Source organism: Phyllobates terribilis, unplaced genomic scaffold (assembly GCF_046119375.1).
Source record: "Phyllobates terribilis strain yellow unplaced genomic scaffold, ASM4611937v1 Scaffold_10__3_contigs__length_209671492, whole genome shotgun sequence".
In the NCBI taxonomy this organism is placed as follows: domain Eukaryota; kingdom Metazoa; phylum Chordata; class Amphibia; order Anura; family Dendrobatidae; genus Phyllobates; species Phyllobates terribilis.
This window is the reverse complement of record NW_027362770.1, coordinates 195704977-195728254: the sequence shown is the minus strand read 5'-3', so window position 1 is coordinate 195728254 and position 23278 is coordinate 195704977. Positions and strand designations below refer to the sequence as shown.

At 47.7% G+C, this 23278-nt stretch overlaps 1 protein-coding gene across 1 annotated transcript in view; it reads left to right on the top strand.

Annotated features, from left to right (window-relative positions):
- The first annotated feature begins 9905 nt into the window (after window positions 1-9905).
- The window catches only part of LOC141164853 (zinc finger CCCH-type antiviral protein 1-like), a 75333-nt gene continuing 61960 nt past the window's right edge, over window positions 9906-23278 (top strand). The window contains exon 1 of the mRNA XM_073650481.1: window positions 9906-10270. Coding sequence (XP_073506582.1) covers window positions 9996-10270 — 275 coding nt within the window. The 5' untranslated portion in view covers window positions 9906-9995. The remainder of the gene's footprint in view (window positions 10271-23278) is intronic.

Here is a 23278-nt window from a genome sequence, read left to right as displayed (position 1 = left end):
GCCTCTGCTGTGGGAGTCCTCTGCCCTGCAGGGAGACCACTTGAGCTCCGGCTCTGCCCCTCACTGGCTCCAGCAACTGAGACTCCAGTCACCTCTTCATCCTCCTCCTCCTCTTCACTAAGGACGCCGGCTGGCGGTTCTCCTGAGGTGTTTAACCCCTTCATTTCTGAGAACCGCCGCTGGTTCTTAAACCTCTCCAGGAAGGGACCTGCGCTTTTCTCAATCCCCTCCCGGAGGAGCACTAACCTGACCACCTCGTCTCTGAGGGCTTTAACCCTCTGGGAGGTCGCGGGTCTCTCCTTGTTGGACGCCCGGTTGTTCAGGACCCGGGCCTCCCTCAGCTCCTCTTTCAGCTGGGTTAGTGCTTTGCCGGCGTCCTCGTACTCTCGCAACGTGGCGACCACTCGGGAGGAGAAGGAACTTGTGGACTCGCTGGAGCTCATCTCCCCCCAGGATCTTGCTGGGCTCTTGTTCCTGGGGCCTGGGGTGCCCCGGTCTCCCTCTCTGGGCTGGCGGTGAACAGTCTCGGGGTTGGAGCAGGTGGATGTATTCTTCCTCACCCTTCCCGATCTCCTCACTCCCTCCTGGGCCGGTTGTTGAGGCTCCTTCTCCCCCGCCGGCATAGACCGGGGGATAGGAGGCTGGGAAGCCATGCCGGCCTCCCAGTAAGCCTGCCTCTCCCTGGGGAGAAGAGAGGCAGACGACAACCCTCCTCCTGGAAGTGCTTGAGCTCCACAGACAGCTGCTACTCTCAGCACCACTCCTCCTGTTCTGTATATATACACTGCACAGTACCACTCCTCCTGTATATATACACTGCACAGTACCACTCCTCCTGTCCTGTATATATACACTGCACAGTACCACTCCTCCTGTATATATACACTGCACAGTACCACTCCTCCTGTCCTGTATATATACACTGCACAGTACCACTCCTCCTGTCCTGTATATATATACTGCACAGTACCACTCCTCCTGTATATATACACTGCACAGTACCACTCCTCCTGTCCTGTATATATACACTGCACAGTACCACTCCTCCTGTATATATACACTGCAGAGTACCACTCCTCCTGTCCTGTATATATACACTGCACAGCACCACTCCTCCTGTCCTGTATATATACACTGCACAGCACCACTCCTCCTGTCCTGTATATATACACTGCACAGTACCACTCCCCCTGTCCTGTATATATACACTGCACAGTACCACTCCTCCTGTATATATACACTGCACAGTACCACTCCTCCTGTCCTGTATATATACACACTGCACAGTACCACTCCTCCTGTATATATACACTGCAGAGTACCACTCCTCCTGTCCTGTATATATACACTGCACAGCACCACTTCTCCTGTCCTGTATATATACACTGCACAGTACCACTCCTCCTGTCCTGTATATATACACTGCACAGTACCACTCCTCCTGTATATATACACTGCACAGTACCACTCCTCCTGTATATATACACTGCACAGTACCACTCCTCCTGTCCTGTATATATACACTGCACAGTACCACTCCTCCTGTCCTGTATATATACACTGCACAGTACCACTCCTCCTGTATATATACACTGCACAGTACCACTCCTCCTGTATATATACACTGCACAGTACCACTCCTCCTGTCCTGTATATATACACTGCACAGTACCACTCCTCCTGTCCTGTATATATACACTGCACAGTACCACTCCTCCTGTCCTGTATATATACACTGCACAGTACCACTCCTCCTGTCCTGTATATATACACTGCACAGTACCACTCCTCCTGTATATATACACTGCACAGTACCACTCCTCCTGTATATATACACTGCACAGTACCACTCCTCCTGTCCTGTATATATACACTGCACAGTACCACTCCTCCTGTATATATACACTGCACAGTACCACTCCTCCTGTATATATACACTGCACAGTACCACTCCTCCTGTATATATACAGTGCACGGTACCTGTAGAATCTGCTGAGTTTTGGGGTGCCAGTTAATATTAATTAACAAGATCTACTGGATCTTTAAAAGGGGATTTATTACAAATAGGATATTTACAATAACATACATAAGGGAAACCTAACTAAGGGACGAGGGAACAATGTAAGGGAAAGGGTAAAAGGAGAGGATGGTAGAAGATGGGAAGAGGGAAGAAGCAGAAGAAGAATAATAAGAATACTAATGCCTAACTGGTTTGATGTGCTACCTTTATATCAGTTACACAGTCAGACATGGCCCACACATTGCCCATCCCTGTAACACCTCCAAATAATGGTACCATCCAATCAGGTCACAGTCTTTGAAGTTCTCCAGAAACATGCACATGGCTGCTGATGCAGACACTCTTCTGAAGGTAGCGCTCTTAGGTTTAGAATGGGTAAGAGTATCAGAGGTCATACATAATTGCAGTGGTCTTCATCTTCCTGCTGATGGCGTCTGGTATATAGCCAAAAGGTCTTTGTATCAAGTGGCCTGAGGACAGGTTCAACTGGATTTTGGTTGGAGATAAGAGGTCAACTTGAAGAACAATGGTTTGTAATCCAAACACCACAGGGGTTATGTACCTTTGAAGAGGCCAGACAAGATGTCCGTCTCCCATGTAGGTGCTCTCTTTACTCTATCACTAGAACAAAAGGCACCGCACCACCGGACACACAATGCCTTCCTGCCTCACAGGTTTTATGACTCCACAGCACATGGTCAATCTCTTTGATGTCGTCCTTTGATGAACTTTAGTGCTATACAGGGTTTGTGGATCAAATTGTGAGTTCAGTCATTCATATTACAGGTACGATAGATATTGTCCATGGTGGGTTCCATCATATGCCCCCTTTGTGTCTGAATGACACACAAACTTATGATCATGGCATAATAAAATAGTGCTCTGTTCCCGGATCATCATCCATTTACTCCATCAGGGCACCATAAATGCGAGGTAACTAACAGGGACAAGGCATAAAAATCGCCGGACTCACAGCATTTGTAGCACCCTGAGGATTCGGCTGCTACAGGGGTATTGCACCTCAACCCAGAGGTGTGATATTCCACTCCCGGGTAAGGATGGAGTGTGGAACTGAGCTCGGTAGGCTGCATGCACTACACACATCCCATTTCCGAGGAGCAGACCGACGGTACTCCCACTTAGAAATGTGCAGGTACGACCGAGTCTGTTCCTGGCTGGAGTGGGAGGGGGGTGGTACATCCCAAGTAGTGTAGGGGCAGATAGGGGGAGCAGCCTGGGTAAAGTTAGGAGCTCATTGGGTGCTGGTCACCTGAGCTCACACATAGAGGGAGTATTTAAGGTGGGCACCATCAAAGATCAGGGTCAGTCAGTCTTTGCAGAGGAGTCAGTCTGCCACGGTCAGTCTGAGAGAAGTCAGAGGAAGAGGAGCAGAGCAGCCCCAGCCCCAGAGTGAGAGTGAGAGAGGAGAAGAAAGAGAGACCCAGAGGGGGAAAAGAAAGGACTCTGAGAACCCAAATTCAATCCCCGGGTGAAGAGTCGGCAATAGGGTACCGGATCCCAAGCTGGTGGGGGCAAAAGCACACCCTAGCCAGAGACCGGAGGCCGTGGGCAGCGTCTGCCACGGCCACCCACCACATCCACCCCGAAGGCAGACCACGTGGAGGGTCAGGGAACCCAAGGCCAAGGGTCTCCCAACAGAAGGCCCGAGGGAGCTGGACCTAGGTGGATCACTAGTGGGGACGGCCAGAGGAAAGGACAGAAGGAGAGCTCAGGGTCACGCTCTGGACTTGCTTGGGGGTTGGCTGGATCCAGGACCTGGTGGACGCAGCACGGCTCGGGTGGTCACTTGAAGCTGGAGTGACCGGAACATCAGCAGTGAGTAAATACCCTAAACTGCACAACCCGACTCTGTCTTCATTTAACATCTACGCTGCACCACCACAACCCCCATCCTCTGCACCTGACCCCCTGAGGCTATACCCCACCCGTTGGGGGTTATACCATCAAAAGCTGCACCAACACTATCAGCCTCAGCGGACCCTGCTGCAGCGGCGGCCGTAGTGACCGCAATACAACGGGTGGCGTAGTCGACATTAAGAACTTAATAACATCTGTAGGACTGCCACATACAACTGAGCTTGACACCCTGGGCACGGACCGGGTCACAGCCACTCGGAAGACTACAACTCCCATCTGATCCGGCTCCGGGTATTCCCCTAAAGAATATGGCCCAGGGGGCGCGTCACATTCACTCCCATTCGCACCTATCTAGATGTATTTTATACTTCAGCAATTATACAATTTGTGACAGATGTACAGGAGCACAAATATAAATAAGGTATAGAACAATAATAAAAAATATATATATATAGCAATATATCAAAATGTCTACATTTAAAATGTGCATCCAAAGAACACATCATAGCTTCAACATCTATACATTTTAAAATAAAATTGGTGCTTTGAGGTCGTTTCAAGCACTCCAAATTGATAATATATTCAAGAAATAATGGTCATGATACTTACTAGTCATACGTTTAGCTAATCCCCTACTCCTTTGAGTATATCCAATAAATTCAGATTATGAATAGTTCACAAATATCACATGCAAATTACATCGCTGCACACGGTATAAGTAGATAACCTGTCCAATGCCCTATTAGAAGCATCTTCTTATTGTTTATCAGAATATATGGAGATCACACTGGCTGATAGAAATATTTGATACCCTATTGCAAAATATTAGCAAGTGCCTATACTCTCCTATAATGGGCACACTCTGTTATAGGTCCTATCATCTTGTATATTTTTCATTTAGCTTGTAAGATACGGTCTTTTCACTAATTTTCAGATACAGGTCAATTCATGTCAAGAAATCCCAAGAAAATGTTCCATAAAGGTAGTTTATCAATCCAATTGCCATCAAATCATGGCTCATCCAGGATTCAAATTTGATAAATTAGAGTATTCTCCATCACAGATCCTGGAAATAAAGAACAAGAGCAGTATCAGATTCTTAGCAGTTTTAATCTACATATGGTTTCTTTAGAAGACAACATTTTAACTTGAGCATCTGACTTTATTTACAAGTAAAGCACTTGTAGTCAGCAAAAATAACTTGAAGAGGAGAAAGAAAAAAAAAAAGAAAAAAAAAAATAATAATTACAAAAAAATAAAAACTTTAATCTCCCTAGCTATATATATTGCATGGTAATTCTTACCCTTACGCCCCTTTGGTACTAGGACATTGTACCAAACAAAAACAAGGGGGAAAACAAAATACTGAACGTGAGGTAAAAAAAAAAAATATATATATATATATATATATATAAAAATTTATATTCCTGAATAGTGGGAATATGAAAAGCAAAATATTGTGACTCAATGCATTGCATAGGATGACAAAAAAATACAAAAACAAACAAACCAGACAAACATAAAACAATTAGGGGTAACTCAACTTTATCTGTCTTATGATGAATATAGATTGGTAAAGTGGTCAAGGGGGTGCTGCAGATCTCACACAATCTACAGCTTTGCATTGGTTGACATTATCATATACATCATCTATCCAATTCAGGTCCTGATTGAAGACTCTTACCTGTGAAACAAGATTAAGAACATACATACAAAACAAACGAACAACCATTAGGCAAACACAATACCGATTCATCACAATGGGACGATTACTCGTTTAATTGTTTGCAAACAATTATTTAAACCCTGTAACTTTGAGCTCATTGTCTAAACCACTTTGTGGATTTTAATTCCTTATTGGCCATATCAATGTATAGACAGAATTAATAGCTGTAGAGAGAAATAACCAGTTTCATCTATGGACACAGTCCTGTATATGACCTGTTGATCAAACACATTGGTTAGTCTCCTTGCTCTGATATCACGGGCTAAATGGTCTCCAGTCTAAAAAGAAACACAGACATAATTAGAACACAAATTCAAACCAAACATCATTTTATCCGGTCCATTATCCGTAGGCTATTGATTCACATCTACTATGACAGCCAAAGACTCTCCATGTTTACCCAACCATATTGGCGCATTGGGTTGTGCTATTTAGCAACAGGGGTAGGGCAATTTGTGACCAACTCCAAAATAGCCAGAATGGTAGAGTTACCCATGGATTAATCACAGGGATATTAGCACCTTCCTTTGGTTGTCTATAATACGGCGTATCCTGCTCTCTTCCGGTGTTGTCCTTATCAGCATTTGGGCTCTGCATTGTATGCGGTTTTGGTGCCGGTGTAGCCGGGTCCGGGTCTATATTACCTATCTGCTCACATGTCTCTGTGAACTCTGTGTTATTAGAGGTAGATTCTTCCTCATCAGACTCAATACTATCAATCCCCTGGTGAAACAAATGGATATTTGGTTCTGGGTACATGTAAGGTGTATTACAATACCGTTTAATATGTCCAGGCCTCCCACATCCATAACAATACCCAACATATCCTCTTCTCCTAGTTCTATGTACAGCAGATATATTTGTGGATGTCTCATACTGCTCCTTAGACTCATTACACCAGTCCCTAAGTATATTCACAAAGTTTCCATAGGAGCTGCTATTCCTTAGAGAGACCCTTGTGGTGTAATCTACATTACAATGATTTGCCATTGAATACAGGAAATTAGCATCATCCTGAGACATATCCAGACAGTTATAAACAGTCCTATACAAGGCCAGATAATTATTACAGAAGAGCAGTGGATCATCATGTCTCCTGAATCTGGTCATTGCTAGAGCATTCTCACCTCTAGTGTCGCGTCCATCTATGATGCATTGCAATTCCTTCCTTCTTAACTCTGCACCTTTACAATTATCACTCTTATGTGCGGATGATGGCTGTGCTGCAAGTGACCCTGGAAGACAAGCTTGGAACAGAGACCAAGCATTCTTATTGTTCAGACTATACTGCTGGACCACAGCCTCAAATCTACTAGACAGAAGGACTGGAGAAATATGTGAGTCAAACTTACCAAGAAGTTGACACAGATGAAGCTTTTCAGAGATGGTGAGCAATGGGGCCCTATCAATCAATGGAGCACTACACCTGATATCCCTTGTATCCTCATTAGAAAGAGTACAGACATTCACTGTCTCAAGACTGCATTTCTTTGATGTAAGAAACTGTATATGTTGCTCTTTGTTATGCAGTTGACACTTAGCTTCACCCAGTTGTCTCTCCAGTGTTGCAATTAACTTCTCCATTTGACTATTTTTCAGTTCTAAAGAGAAAACCTGATTTGCATGTGAAGTGACACTCAGTCTACACTCCTTCAATTGTTCTTCCAACTTCTCATTTCTCACATCTAGTTCATCCACATGTGAACGTAAACCATCCATTTCAATAGTTGTATTATCAGAAATTTCAATAACAGAATCACTAATTTTGTCTATATCCTCCTTGATTTGTAACCTTTGCTTCCACCAACTTGCTTCTTTCATTTCACTCAATTCCTTCATCTTAAGCAACACTGAAATCTCATTGCTTAACTTTTCCTTTTTTAATTTCTTACTGAGAACTTTATTATTTAGCTTATTATTATAGATCTTACATTGTGATACCAAGTCCTTGTATTGGACTTCTAAAGATTTATCTGCACTGACATGGTAAATGGCAGATGCATACTTCTTCACATACTTTTCCACCAATTCCATTTCCAGCAAACTGTAAACACTTACAAACAAAATTAAAACTGGAGCACTAGGCCTTACACTAGGAACTTCCCAAAAGTCTAAATTTTTCACTACTTCCACACTTTCCACACACACAATTCCAATCTGATTCTGATATAAACTATTCTATCAAATACAAATGATATTTCACTTTTACTAAATACATCCAACGACACACTGTTAACAAAACACAATACTTGATACACAGCAACACCAAAATCATTAGGATCAGCATACAAAAAAGTTTACAAGGAAATCCTTAACTCACCAGTGTTTCCTTTTCATCCAAGATCTAGACTCCTTAGTTCTTTGATCTCCACGCTTTTTCCAAATGTAGACTAAAGCAGATTCATTTATTGCAGATTCTCTGTGGAATTTAATCACAGTCCCATCTGGGTTGCCATTATGTAGAATCTGCTGAGTTTTGGGGTGCCAGTTAATATTAATTAACAAGATCTACTGGATCTTTAAAAGGGGATTTATTACAAATAGGATATTTACAATAACATACATAAGGGAAACCTAACTAAGGGACGAGGGAACAATGTAAGGGAAAGGGTAAAAGGAGAGGGTGGTAGAAGATGGGAAGAGGGAAGAAGCAGAAGAAGAATAATAAGAATACTAATGCCTAACTGGTTTGATGTGCTACCTTTATATCAGTTACACAGTCAGACATGGCCCACACATTGCCCATCCCTGTAACACCTCCAAATAATGGTACCATCCAATCAGGTCACAGTCTTTGAAGTTCTCCAGAAACATGCACATGGCTGCTGATGCAGACACTCTTCTGAAGGTGGCGCTCTTAGGTTTAGAATGGGTAAGAGTATCAGAGGTCATACATAATTGCAGTGGTCTTCATCTTCCTGCTGATGGCGTCTGGTATATAGCCAAAAGGTCTTTGTATCAAGTGGCCTGAGGACAGGTTCAACTGGATTTTGGTTGGAGATAAGAGGTCAACTTGAAGAACAATGGTTTGTAATCCAAACACCACAGGGGTTATGTACCTTTGAAGAGGCCAGACAAGATGTCCGTCTCCCATGTAGGTGCTCTCTCTTTACTCTATCACTAGAACAAAAGGCACCGCACCACCGGACACACAATGTCTTCCCGCCTCACAGGTTTTATGACTCCACAGCACATGGTCAATCTCTTTGATGTCGTCCTTTGATGAACTTTAGTGCTATACAGGGTTTGTGGATCAAATTGTGAGTTCAGTCATTCATATTACAGGTACGATAGATATTGTCCATGGTGGGTTCCAACAGTACCACTCCTCCTGTCCTGTATATATACACTGCACAGTACCACTCCTCCTGTCCTGTATATATACACTGCACAGTACCACTCCTCCTGTCCTGTATATATACACTGCACAGTACCACTTCTCCTGTCCTGTATATATACACTGCACAGCACCACTCCTCCTGTCCTGTATATATACACTGCACAGTACCACTCCTCCTGTCCTGTATATATACACTGCACAGTACCACTCCTCCTGTCCTGTATATATACACTGCACAGCACCACTCCTCCTGTCCTGTATATATACACTGCACAGTACCACTCCTCCTGTCCTGTATATATACACTGCACAGTACCACTCCTCCTGTATATATACACTGCACAGTACCACTCCTCCTGTATATATACACTGCACAGTACCACTCCTCCTGTCCTGTATATATATACTGCACAGTGCCACTCCTCCTGTCCTGTATATATACACTGCACAGTACCACTCCTCCTGTCCTGTATATATACACTGCACAGTACCACTCCTCCTGTCCTGTATATATACACTGCACAGTACCACTCCTCCTGTCCTGTATATATACACTGCACAGTACCACTCCTCCTGTATATATACACTGCACAGTACCGCTCCTCCTGTCCTGTATATATACACTGCACAGTACCGCTCCTCCTGTCCTGTATATATACACTGCACAGTACCACTCCTCCTGTCCTATATATATACACTGCACAGCACCACTCCTCCTGTCCTGTATATATACACTGCACAGTACCACTCCTCCTGTATATATACACTGCACAGTACCACTCCTCCTGTATATATACACTGCACAGTACCACTTCTCCACTCCTGTATATACACTGCACAGTACCACTTCTGTCCGGCTTGTTTGGTATCACGCTGTATGTAAACAGATACTTGGACTCTCCAGCTGGAGTCTTGTTTTCCAGTTTCGTTTCTCGCCAGAGTTGTGCAGGATCCTCCCTCTTCAGAAGATCATTCAGCTCTCAGCCTTGAGGCAGCGCAGTGTCTCCAGGTTCACAAATTCCCTCGGATCCATGTCGGACCCCACAGTCACCGCATTTTTGACCAAGCTGCTTTGCTCACATGGGGGACGGCTGTCCAGGGATCATTTGTCTGGATTCTTGGAACTTCCCCCTGATGAGATTGAGCAAATTCTGCTTTATGAACCCCAGAAGTTTTCGCTGGTTGGGGATCTTGTTCTGGCCCGAAACTCTGTAAGAATCTGCTCCAAATATCTGAAGGGTGAAACAGAGGAGGAGTGCGACAAGCTGCACCTGTGCCGATACTACCTGCAGGACAAGTGCTGGAGGTGCGTGACCGGGGAGTAATGTACAGGGCTGGAGGTGGGTGACCGGGGAGTAATGTACAGGACGGGAGGTGGGTGACCGGGGAGTAATGTACAGGACTGGAGGTGGGTGACCGGGGAGTAATGTACAGGGCAGGAGGTTGGTGACCGGGGAGTAATGTACAGGGCAGGAGGTTGGTGACCGGGGAGTAATGTACAGGGCTGGAGGTGGGTGACCGGGGAGTAATGTACAGGACGGGAGGTGGGTGACCGGGGAGTAATGTACAGGACGAGAGGTGGGTGACCGGGGAGTAATGTACAGGACGGGAGGTGGGTGACCGGGGAGTAATGTACAGGACGGAAGGTGGGTGACCGGGGAGTAATGTACAGGGCGGGAGGTGGGTGACCGGGGAGTAATGTACAGGATGGGAGGTGGGTGACCGGGAAGTAATGTACAGGACGGGAGGAGGGTGACCGGGGAGTAATGTACAGGACAGGAGGTGGGTGACCGGGGAGTAATGTACAGGATGGGAGGTGGGTGACCGGGGAGTAATGTACAGGACAGGAGGTGGGTGACCGGGGAGTAATGTACAGGGCGGGAGGTGGGTGACCGGGGAGTAATGTACAGGACGGGAGGTGGGTGACTGGGGAGTAATGTACAGGACGGAGTAATGTACAGGACGGGAGGTGGGTGACCGGGAGTAATGTACAGGGCGGGAGGTGGGTGACCGGGGAGTAATGTACAGGATGGGAGGTGGGTGACCGGGAAGTAATGTACAGGACAGGAGGTGGGTGACCAGGGAGTAATGTACAGGACAGGAGGTGGGTGACCGGGGAGTAATGTACAGGACGGGAGGTGGGTGACCGGGGAGTAATGTACAGGACGGGAGGTGGGTGACCGGGGAGTAATGTACAGGATGGGAGGTGGGTGACCGGGGAGTAATGTACAGGACAGGAGGTGGGTGACCGGGGAGTAATGTACAGGACAGGAGGTGGGTGACCGGGGAGTAATGTACAGGGCGGGAGGTGGGTGACCGGGGAGTAATGTACAGGACGGGAGGTGGGTGACCGGGGAGTAATGTACAGGACGGGAGGTGGGTGACCGGGGAGTAATGTACAGGACGGGAGGTGGGTGACCGGGAGTAATGTACAGGGCGAGAGGTGGGTGACCGGGGAGTAATGTACAGGATGGGAGGTGGGTGACCGGGAAGTAATGTACAGGGCAGGAAGTGGGTGACCGGGGAGTAATGTACAGGATGGGAGGTGGGTGACCGGGGAAAAATGTACCGGGCGGGAGGTTGGTGACCGGGGAGTAATGTACAGGGCGGGAGGTTGGTGACCGGGGAGTAATGTACAGGGCGGGAGGTGGGTGACCAGGGTGTAATGTACAGGGCAGGAGGTGGGTGATCGGGGAGTAATGTACAGGACGGGAGGTGGGTGACCGGGAGTAATGTACAGGGCGGGAGGTGGGTGACCGGGGAGTAATGTACAGGATGGGAGGTGGGTGACTGGGGAGTAATGTACAGGGCAGGAAGTGGGTGACCGGGGAGTAATGTACAGGATGGGAGGTGGGTGACCGGGGAAAAATGTACCGGGCGGGAGGTTGGTGACCGGGGAGTAATGTACAGGGCGGGAGGTTGGTGACCGGGGAGTAATGTACAGGGCGGGAGGTGGGTGACCAGGGTGTAATGTACAGGGCAGGAGGTGGGTGATCGGGGAGTAATGTACAGGACAGGAGGTGTGTTATATACTGTCAGAAAAATATTTAAAAAATATTAAGAATTTATCCCTCCCAGACCTCTCTTCATCCCCGCTCCCCTATGTCAAAAGAGAAGAACTGACACTTTGGCCAGTGGCATCTATGCAATATAACCCACAGCAGAAGTAACTTGTAAGCAAATGCTAGCACAAAAGGTGCTACTGACCCAATTAACATGCGAGTGTTGTTTCCAGTGACACAGACCTGCGATAATTTACATCTAGGTGAGAAGGTTGTATTCCCAGGACTTCAAAAGACTTCAACAGAAATCTATAGTCTTTTCGACGCCGACACGAAATATAGAATATCTGAAGTTCCATACGACCGATAATAATGGGACCCATATTTTTACTGGCAAGGTCAGCTAAGGAACAATATGCATCTTTTTCCATAGCTGTAAGCCCCTCCGGGGAGCTGTGGCGCACAAGTACCAGAATAACGGATCACAGCTACGCCATGTGTGGTCTCTAATGAAAGGTAAATTCATAACGGAAAAAATGGCGTCACTTGCAAGCTTCTGTGATCAACCAGTGATAAGTTATCCGAGAAGTTAGAGATTCTAATAAAATTATGAAGGCTGGAGCCCAGCACACGTGATGTCATCCCAGGGGGTGTGTGGGCAGGTCTCTCTGGCATAAAAGACACAGAAGAGGGGGTCAGTATTCATTGCCAGGGAGTATAGAATCTATAAGCAAAGGATCACGTTCGCTAACAGTCAAATCAAAGTGGGGCGCCCCCCCCTCCAACTATACTGAATTGTCTCTGCGATCTTATAGTACGTTCTTTTTTAATCTTTATTATTTTGTGTAACTGCATATGTATTGTATTGTCTCCTTTTGTAAAATCTTTGTATATTTTTCCTAAACACTGCCTCCCTTTTGGATTAAATATAAAATTTAATAGTTCAGTTTCTTTTGTTCTGTAATCGTTCCCACCCTGAAGCCATATACGCTACCAGAATGCAGGCATCCGATCCTACCTGTATTATATTTCAAATTTGGCAGCGAATAATAATAATTAGGCTATCGTGAAGCCGTCAGTAACCGTACGGTGGCATATACACATATTCCATGTTTTGGAATCTGGAGACGTACACGCCATACGCTTTCTGCTCGCTTGCCGATAGCTACGTAGTGAGTAATTGGGATTGTGTGTGCGCGAATCCCTGCTCAATCCTGACAGAGTGACGGCAGCGGTGGGATATTGTGTGATCTCCCCGTTGTCGTTGTTGACGATCGTGACAAAGAGACGGCAGCGGTGGGATATTGAGTGATCTCCCAGGTGTCGTCGCTGACGTCCCTGACAAATTGGTGGCAAGTGTTGGGATATTACAGAACATCAGTGGCTGGATTGAGCCATCATTCCTGTCACTGAAAACTTGCACGGTTCTTGCGAGAATTCTGGGCAGAGTTTTAAGAAATCAGACTCAGTGTTTTAAAAAAATTTTTATCCGGAATATTACGATACGTGTAGCAGTTGCATCCCCTTCCCTTCTCTTTTTTTTCTGTCCTATCATTTGTTTGGCAATAATGGCTGCACGTGGAGAGTCCTAGTATCACCAGCAGTAGGAGGACGCTATCACTGTTTTCTGTGAGCTGAGACAGATTGACCCCACAGGCAAAACCAAGGCCCAAATGATTGCTGAACTGTTGCAAGGTGCTGCAGAGCCTGTCCGACAGCAGAGCCTTAATGATGGGGCGGCCAGCCAAGACCCGGATGGCGCTGCTGCAGGGGTCCCACCTGTGATGGCCAGCTAGAGCCACAGCCAGGGTAGTGTGGACCCCCACCTGCAGATGGCCTTGGAGGAGCTCGCTGCAGACGATCGTGAAAGACTACTGCAGCTGATTGTAAGGGGGATGGACGCCACCACCCCTTTAAGAAGGACTTTTCCCTGTTATTATTCCCACGTGCAGCAGTAGTTGTCCCTGTGTGAGTGTAATGTCTAATGTAATGTTGATGCTTTTATGTGTTCTCCCTGTATTGTACAGTGCGCTAGTTTCCTAGTTAAAGCAGCATGGCAGAGCTGGCTGGGGGAGGAGCGTAGCAGGGAGGAGCAGAGGCACTGAGCTTAGAGACAGGAGACAGGAAGTCAAAGGGAGTGTCCGGGCGGCCATGCCCAGGACAAGGTGTCAGAGAAGAGCTCCAGAGAAAGGGAGCTTGTGTGAAAACGGGGGTGTCCCCGCAAAGAAGGAGTCGAGGCAGTGGGGGCCATAAGCCCACGAGAGAGGACCTGCTCGTGACAGGTCAGGACCAAGGACAGGTCGAAGCAGTGGGGCCGTAAGCCCATGAGTAAGGACCAGTGATGGTGTAAATGTACTCAGAGAAGAGGCCAGTACACGAGACATCAGGGGTCCATGTGAGTACCAGAGAGAGCGGCAGCCAGAGACCTGAGCCAGGATGAGAAGGTGCGCGGATCCGAGGACAGAAACTAGGCAATAAGCAGAGTCCGGCAGCCATAGACCCAGGCCAGGGTTAGAAGGTGCGCGGAGGAGAGAGAGGGAGTGCCGACAGCCCTCAGCAGGAGCTGAGGACCGAACAGAGGCTGTGGAAAAGGGATGTACATATATACAGTACAGACCAAAAGTTTGGACACACCTCATTTAAAGATTTTTCTGTATTTTCATGACTATGAAAATTGTACATTAAATGAACACATGTGGAATTATATAGTTAACAAAAAAGTGTGAAACAACTGAACATATGTCTTATATTCTAGGTTCTTCAAAGTAGCCACCTTTTGCTTTGATGATTGCTTTGCACACTCTTGGCGTTCTCTTGATGAGCTTCAAGAGGTAGTCACTGGAAATGGTCTTCACTTCACAGGTGTGCCCTGTCAGGTTTAATAAGTGGGATTTCTTGCCTTATAAATGGGGTTGGGACCATCAGTTGTGTTGTGCAGAAGTCTGGTGGATACACAGCTGATTGTCCTACTGAATAGACTGTTAGAATTTGTATTATGGCAAGAAAAAAGCAGCTAAGTAAAGAAAAACGAGTGGCCATCATTACTTTAAGAAATGAAGGTCAGTCAGTCCAAAAAATTGGGAAAACTTTGAAAGTGTCTCCAAGTGCAGTTGCAAAAACCATCAAGCACTACAAAGAAACTGGCTCACGTGAGGACCGCCCCAGGAAAGGAAGACCAAGAGTCACCTCTACTTCTGAGGATAAGTTTATCCGAGTCACCAGCCTCAGAAATCGCAGGTTAACAGCAGCTCAGATTAGAGACCAGGTCAATGCCACACAGAGTTCTAGCAGCAGACACATCTCTACAACAACTGTTAAGAGGAGACTTTGTGCAGCAGGCCTTCATGGTAAAATAGCTGCTAGGAAACCACTGCTAAGGACAGGCAACAATTGAAGAGACTTGTTTGGGCTAAAGAACACAAGGAATGGACATTAGACCAGTGGAAATCTGTGCTTTGGTCTGATGAGTCCAAATTTGATATCTTTGGTTCCAACCACCGTGTCTTTGTGCGACGCAGAAAAGGTGAACGGATGGACTCTACATGCCTGGTTCCCACCGTGAAGCATGGAGGAGGAGGTGTGATGGTGTGGGGGGTGCTTTGCTGGTGACACTGTTGGGGATTTATTCAAAATTGAAGGCATACTGAACCAGCATGGCTACCACAGCATCTTGCAGCGGCATGCTATTCCATCTGGTTTGCATTTAGTTGGACCATCATTTATTTTTCAACAGGACAATGACCCCAAACACACCTCCAGGCTGTGTAAGGACTATTTGACCAAGAAGGAGAGTGATGGGGGGTTACGCCAGATGACCTGGCCTCCACAGTCACCAGACCTGAACCCAATCGAGATGGTTTGGGGTGAGCTCGAACGCAGAGTGAAGGCAAAAGGGCCAACAAGTGCTAAGCATCTCTGGGAACTCCTTCAAGATTGTTGGAAGACCATTTCGGGTGACTACCTCTTGAAGCTCATCAAGAGAATGCCAAGAGTGGGCAAAGCCGTCATCAAAGAAAAAGGTGGCTACTCTGAAGAACCTAGAATATAAGACATATTTTCAGTTGTTTCACACTTTTTTGTTAAGTATATAATTCCACATGTGATAATTCATAGTTTTGATGCCTTCAGTGTGAATGTACAATTTTCATAGTCATGAAAATACAGAAAAATCTTTAAATGAGAAGGTGTGTCCAAACTTTTGGTCTATACTGTATATCTATATCCGAGTAGCACAGCAAGAGAGAACAGGGACTGTGGAAAATTGATAGGAGCCTTATCCGAGTAGCACGGCTTCATTAGGACAAGCGGCAACCAGGACAGAGGGTGTGCTGAAGGTGAAAGTCTGCCTGTTGTGATAAACTGAGTCGGAAGGTAGAGAAACGGCTTATTGTCCCTCCATAAGACCTGGGCTTGAGAATATCTGATGCACCTACCTGTACACTGCAATCTGTCAGTAAAGTTGGTTTTATTTAAAAGCACTGACTCTATCCGATTATTCATGTGCAAGGTGCCAGGGTGCTCGCTGAAGGTTGCTCAGTAGACTCGCCCACCTCGTTACATGATCATGAAATAACGAGAGGCTGAGAGAGTCGAGCGACAGGCCCAAGCTGAGAGAGCTGAGCGACAGGCCCAAGCTGACCGAGAGGTAGCTTAGCGAAAGTGGCAAGATGAGCAGTGGTACCAACTGGAGCTAGCCCGGACTCAGAAGGAGCCATCCTCCACACAGACCCGTGAGTCCAACAGTGCCAATTGCTTTAAACCCCGTCCTGAGCATTTTCCTGTAATGGAGAAAGACTGAGACTTGGACATATTTCTGTGGGGATTTGAAACAGCCTGCAGACAGTACCAGCTGCCTGAAGCCCGGTGGGCCAGGTACTTAACTCCAGGGCTCAGAGGAAAAGCTCTGGAGGTTTTTGATTCTCTCCCTCGAGACCAAGATGGAGACTATGAGGCCATCATGCAGGCCTTGATAAAAAAGTACCAGCTGACTCCGGAGGTTTACCGGAAAAAGTTCCGAGCCCTCCAGCGTGGACCACATGACAGCTACAGGGACGTTGTAGATGGGCTCAGGACCAACTTTGAGCAGTGGGTCCAAGGACTGTCAGTCACCACCTTCGAAGACTTGAAGGATCTGATGGTGAAGGACCAGTTTCTTTGCCTTTTCCCAGTGGAAGTGCGACAGTTTGTGCTTGACCGGGAGCCAAAGGAGGCCGCCAATGCAGCCCAGATCGCAGATGCCTATGAGGCCAACCGCACAACAGAGGTGCAGAAGTCAGTCGCCGCCAGCCGGCCCTCAGCGGGTTCTGCCCCATCTACCAGCACCAGGTCTGCATTTGACTCCCATAAATGTTATATTTGTCACCAAACGGGTCACGTCAGCCTTGTCTGCCCGGAGAGGCAGAAGATGAATCCCACACCTGAGGCCCCAGGGCCTACTGCAACCATTCTTTTTGTGGGTGGGAAGGTTGGCAGGGCCCGTGAGAACTTGCAACCGGTTACAGTGGGCAACACCGTTACTGTTGGCCTTAAGGACACTGGAGCAGAACGTACCCTCATCCGCCCTGAGTTTGTGTTACCAGAGGAACTCATTGTCACGCTGTCTCTGTATACTGGAGGTAGGGGGCCTAAGCTGACCCTAAGCTGGGGCCCTGACTAATCCCTCAACCTGGAGGTGCTGTTAAAGGTACAGAGGTCCAGGCCGCCAGCGTAACCCCTACCTCCTGAGGATCCCTGCACCTAAGTAATCTAGTCCTGAGAAGGACCCCGATCACAACAAAAGGGGACAAGTAATAATATGCCCACACACAGTACTTAGACGAATGAGACAGTACAAGGGAAAAACCAAAACCACCTTGCATACAAAAACTACACAACTACAACAGAGGGAACACCAACGGGAAAGGAGATAAATGATAAAGCGAGGAAGGGAAAAAACACTCCAAATACACTTATCTCTGAAACTCCAAATACCACGATCCGCTCTGTTAGTCTGCATGAAATGCTTTCACCGACACTTCCCTAACAGACCAGCAGGAATTTGAAGGAGTCTCACTACAGCAGCATTGATTGCAGCTGGGCGAGGCAGGACATCGTCTAGCACAGAGAGAGAGAGAATTAACTCCCTCACTGCCGAAAAACACAAAGCACCAAAAAGTCAGCTGCGAGAAGTCAGGCTGTGTAATCGTGACGATCTTCGTGGCGACACACCCGTGACAGTACCCCCCCTTCTACGAGGGGCCTCCGGACCCTCAGGGCCAGGTTTATCCGGGTGAGTCGTGTGGAAGGCCCGAACTAATCGGTCTGCGTTAATATCCGACGCAGGAACCCACATCCTCTCCTCAGGACCATACCCTTTCCAATGAACCAGGTACTGAAGGGACCGGCGATTAAAGCGTGAATCGATGACCCTCGATACCTGGAACTCCAAGTTACCCTTGACCACCACTGGAGGGGGAGGTAAAGGTGACGGTACCACCGGCGCCACATACCTCCTAAGCAACGATCTGTGGAACACGTTGTGAATTTTAAACGTAGGGGGGAGGTCAAGACGGAATGCCACCGGATTAATAATAGAACTGATTCTGTACGGCCCGATGAACCTGGGACCCAGTTTCCAGGAGGGAACCTTAAGTTTTATATTCCTGGTAGACAACCATACCCGATCGTTCACACTTAGGTCCGGACCAGACACTCTCCTCCTATCAGCCATACGTTTGTATCGGTTCCCCATAGTATTCAGATTCTTCAGCACCCCTCTCCATACTGAAGCGAGTGATGAGGAAAATCGTTCCTCCTCAGGAACCCCCGAAGAGTCCCCCCTACTGAAAGTACAAAACTGGGGGTGAAAACCATATGCCCCAAAAAACGGGGACTTACCAGTGGACTCGCTCCGCCTATTATTAATAGCAAACTCTGCCAGAGGTAAGAAAGAAGCCCAGTCCTCCTGGTTCTCTGACACAAAACACCGGAGATATGTCTCCAAGCTCTGGTTCATACGTTCCGTCTGACCATTGGTCTGAGGATGAAAAGCCGATGAGAACGACAAATGCATCCCCCGCCGTACACAAAACGCCTTCCAGAACTTGGACACAAACTGAGACCCCCGATCAGACACCACCTCGGAGGGTACCCCGTGAAGCCTCACAATCTCCCCAGTGAACACCTGCGCAAGAGTTTTAGCATTAGGGAGAGCCGGAAGAGCGATAAAATGTGCCATCTTGCTGAACCTGTCCACTACAACGAGTATGACCGTTTTACCCGAAGACGGAGGGAGGTCCGTAATAAAGTCCATAGACAGATGAGTCCAAGGACGCTCCGGGATCTTCAAAGGTAAGAGGGCCCCAGACGGACGGGTATGTGAGGTCTTAGAGCGCGCACAAACCCCACAGGACGCGACAAAAGTTACCACCTCCTTATGTAAGTTAGGCCACCAAAACCGACGCGAGAGGAGATCCACAGTTGCTCTACTCCCCGGGTGTCCTGCGAAAACTGAGTTATGGTGTGCCTCGATCACCTTTTGTCGCAACTGATCTGGAACAAACAGTCTCCCCGGAGGTCCAACAGGGGCGTCCCCCTGAGCCTCCAATACCTCCTCCTCCAGCTCAGAGCATACTGCCGAAACCACCACCCCCTCCTGAAGGATAGGAATCGGGTCGTCCGTATTCCCGGCCCCAGGGAAACTACGAGATAAGGCATCCGCCTTTACATTTTTTGACCCAGGACGATATGTAACGACAAAATTAAACCTGGTAAAAAACAATGACCACCTAGCTTGTCTGGGATTCAGACGTTTCGCGGACTCCAGATATAGCAGGTTCTTGTGATCGGTGATGACGGTGACCGGATGGACTGCCCCCTCCAAAAAATGGCGCCACTCCTCAAAAGCTAACTTAATGGCCAAGAGTTCCCTATTGCCGACATCGTAATTCCTCTCAGCGGACGACAATTTTTTAGAGAAAAGGCGCACGGATGCCACTTACCAGGGGACGAACCTTGTGACAATACTGCTCCCACCCCTACCTCGGAAGCGTCTACCTCTACAATGAATGGCTGTGACGCATCAGGTTGAATGAGTATGGGTGTCGAGGCAAAACATTTTTTCAAGGAGGAGAATGCTTGACAAGCCTTGTCAGACCACCTAGAAAAATCCGTCCCCTTTTTAGTCATGTCTGTGAGAGGCTTAACCATGGACGAGAAATTACGAATGAACTTCCGGTAATAATTAGCAAACCCCAGGAAACGTTGTAGTGCCTTAAGATTCTCTGGCCGATCCCACTCAAGAACTGCCCGCACTTTCCCAGGGTCCATACGAAAACCGGACGCTGAAACCAGGAAGCCTAAAAACTGGAGTTCCTGTACGGCGAACACACACTTTTCTCATTTGGCATACAGTTTATTATCCCGTAAGATCTGTAACACCTGCCTAACGTGCTCCTGATGAGACACCAGATCCGGCGAGTAAATTAAGATATCATCCAGATATATGACAACAAACTGTCCCACCAGGCGGCGAAAAATGTCATTAACAAAGTGTTGGGACACCGCCGGGGCATTAGTCAGACCGAATGGCATGACAAGGTTCTCATAATGCCCCTCCGGAGTGTTAAACGCCATCTTCCACTCATCCCCCTCCTTCATCCTAATCAGATTGTACGCCCCCCTGAGATCCAACTTAGAGAACCATTTGGCGCCCACGATCTGATTAAAGAGATCGGGAATAAGTGGGAGCGGATACGGATCTCGGACCGTAATCCGATTAAGTTCACGGAAATCCAGGCAAGGGCGTAGGCCTCCATCTTTCTTCTTAACAAAGAAGAACCCCGCAGCCACCGGTGAAGATGAAGGTCTAATATGCCCCTTAGCCAGACTTTCTGAAATATAATCCTTCATGGCCTGCCTCTCAGGACCAGAAAGGTTATACAACCTAGCTTTAGGTAACTTGGCCTCAGGGAGCAGTTTTACAGAACAGTCATACTCGCGATGAGGAGGTAGTTCCTGACACCCTTTCTCCGAGAATACATCCTCAAAGTCCGCCAGAAATGGAGGTAAGACCCAAGGAGTAACCGCACCGATGACCATGTTCATGCAGTTTTTATTACAGAATTTACTCCATTGGCTTATCTCTCTGGTTTGCCAATTAATAACCGGGTTATGCTTAGTTAACCAAGGAAGGCCCAACACTATAGGAGTGGGAAGACCCTCCAACACGTAGCAAGACAACAGTTCTTTATGTATCGCCCCCACTTGAAGTTTTACGTCATGCACAGCTTGCAAAAAACTTCCCTGACCGAGAGGCCTGGCATCGATCGAGAATATGGGGATGGGTTTAGCCAACTCACTCAATCGCATACCTTGAACCCGGGCAAACCGAGCATCAAGCAGATTAGCCCCGGCCCCACTATCCAGAAGAACAGATATTCTCTCAGTTCTCGTACCCACCACCACCTCCGCCGGTACGAGAAACTGAGACGAACCTAGGGACGAAATACCTACTCCCAGATTGCCGTCCACCACACAACCTGGGATCAACAGTTTTCCGATGACTCTTCACTCTGCAAGGGACGGGATGGACACCCCCCAATAAAATGTCCCTTTCTCCCGCAGAAGAAACACCTTCCTGTCTTATGGCGCACCACCGGTCCCCTCCCCCGAAATGATGTCCCTCCTAATTGCATAGGCTCCTCTGGACTGACCAGGGGAACAACCATATGAGGGGACCTTGTAGGAGGTGGAGTCATCACAGGGGGTAGAGTTATCCCGCACCTCTCCCGAAGCCGTCTGTCAACGCGAATAGCAAGGGCCATAGCGGCTTCCAGTGACGCGGGAGAGTCATACTGTGCCAACACATCCTGTAATTTGTCGGATAAACCTTGACAAAACTGGCTCCTAAGAGCCGGGTCATTCCACTGGGTGTCCGTGGCCCACCTACGGAACTCCGAACAGAATTCCTCCGCCGGACGATCTCCCTGCTGGATCCTACGTAACTTAGACTCAGCAAGGGAGATCCGATCTGGGTCATCATATACGAGTCCCAGAGCAGCGAAAAACCTATCCACTGACTGGAGAGCCGGGGAGCCCGGGGGAAGAGAGAACGCCCAAGATTGTGGGTCCCCTTGTAGGAGCGAGATGACAATTCCCACCCTTTGTTCTTCACTCCCCGATGACCGAGGCCGCAGCCGAAAGTACAACTTGCATGCCTCCCGGAAAACAAAAAACTTGTCCCGCCCCCCAGTGAACCTGTCAGGGAGAGCTACTTTAGGTTCTGGTCCGGCTTGCTCCTGAGGATACAAAACCTTGGACCTAACGTCCGCCAGCTCCATGGACAAACTCTGCAACTGCCGAGCTAGACCGGCTACTGGATCCATGGTAGCTGGAGAAAATCTAAGTGGTCGGTGAAAATGTCACGCTGTCTCTGTATACTGGAGGTAGGGGGCCTAAGCTGACCCTAAGCTGGGGCCCTGACTAATCCCTCAACCTGGAGGTACTGTTAAAGGTACAGAGGTCCAGGCCGCCAGCGTAACCCCTACCTCCTGAGGATCCCTGCACCTAAGTAATCTAGTCCTGAGAAGGACCCCGATCACAACAAAAGGGGACAAGTAATAATATGCCCACACACAGTACTTAGACGAACGAGACAGTACAAGGGAAAAACCAAAACCACCTTGCATACAAAAACTACACAACTACAACAGAGGGAACACCAACGGGAAAGGAGATAAATGATAAAGCGAGGAAGGGAAAAAACACTCCAAATACACTTATCTCTGAAACTCCAAATACCACGATCCGCTCTGTTAGTCTGCATGAAATGCTTTCACCGACACTTCCCTAACAGACCAGCAGGCATTTGAAGGAGTCCCACTACAGCAGCATTGATTGCAGCTGGGCGAGGCTGGACCTCGTCTAGCACAGAGAGAGAGAGAATTAACTCCCTCACTGCCGAAAAACACAAAGCACCAAAAAGTCAGCTGCGAGAAGTCAGGCTGTGTAATCGTGACGATCTTCGTGGCGACACACCCGTGACACTCATTCCTGGGAAAACCCTGACTAATAATAATTGGGCTATCGTGAATCTGGCAGTAACCGTACGGGGGAGTATACACATATTCCATGTGTTGGAATCCGGAGACGTACACGCCATACGCTTTCTGCTCGCTTGCCGATAGCTACGTAGTGAGTAATCGGGATCGTGGGTGCGCGAATCCCTGCTCAATCCTGACAGAGTGACGGCAGCGGTGGGATATTGTGTGATCTCCCCGGTGTCGTCGCTGACGATCGTGACAAAGCGACGGCAGCGGTGGGATATTGTGTGA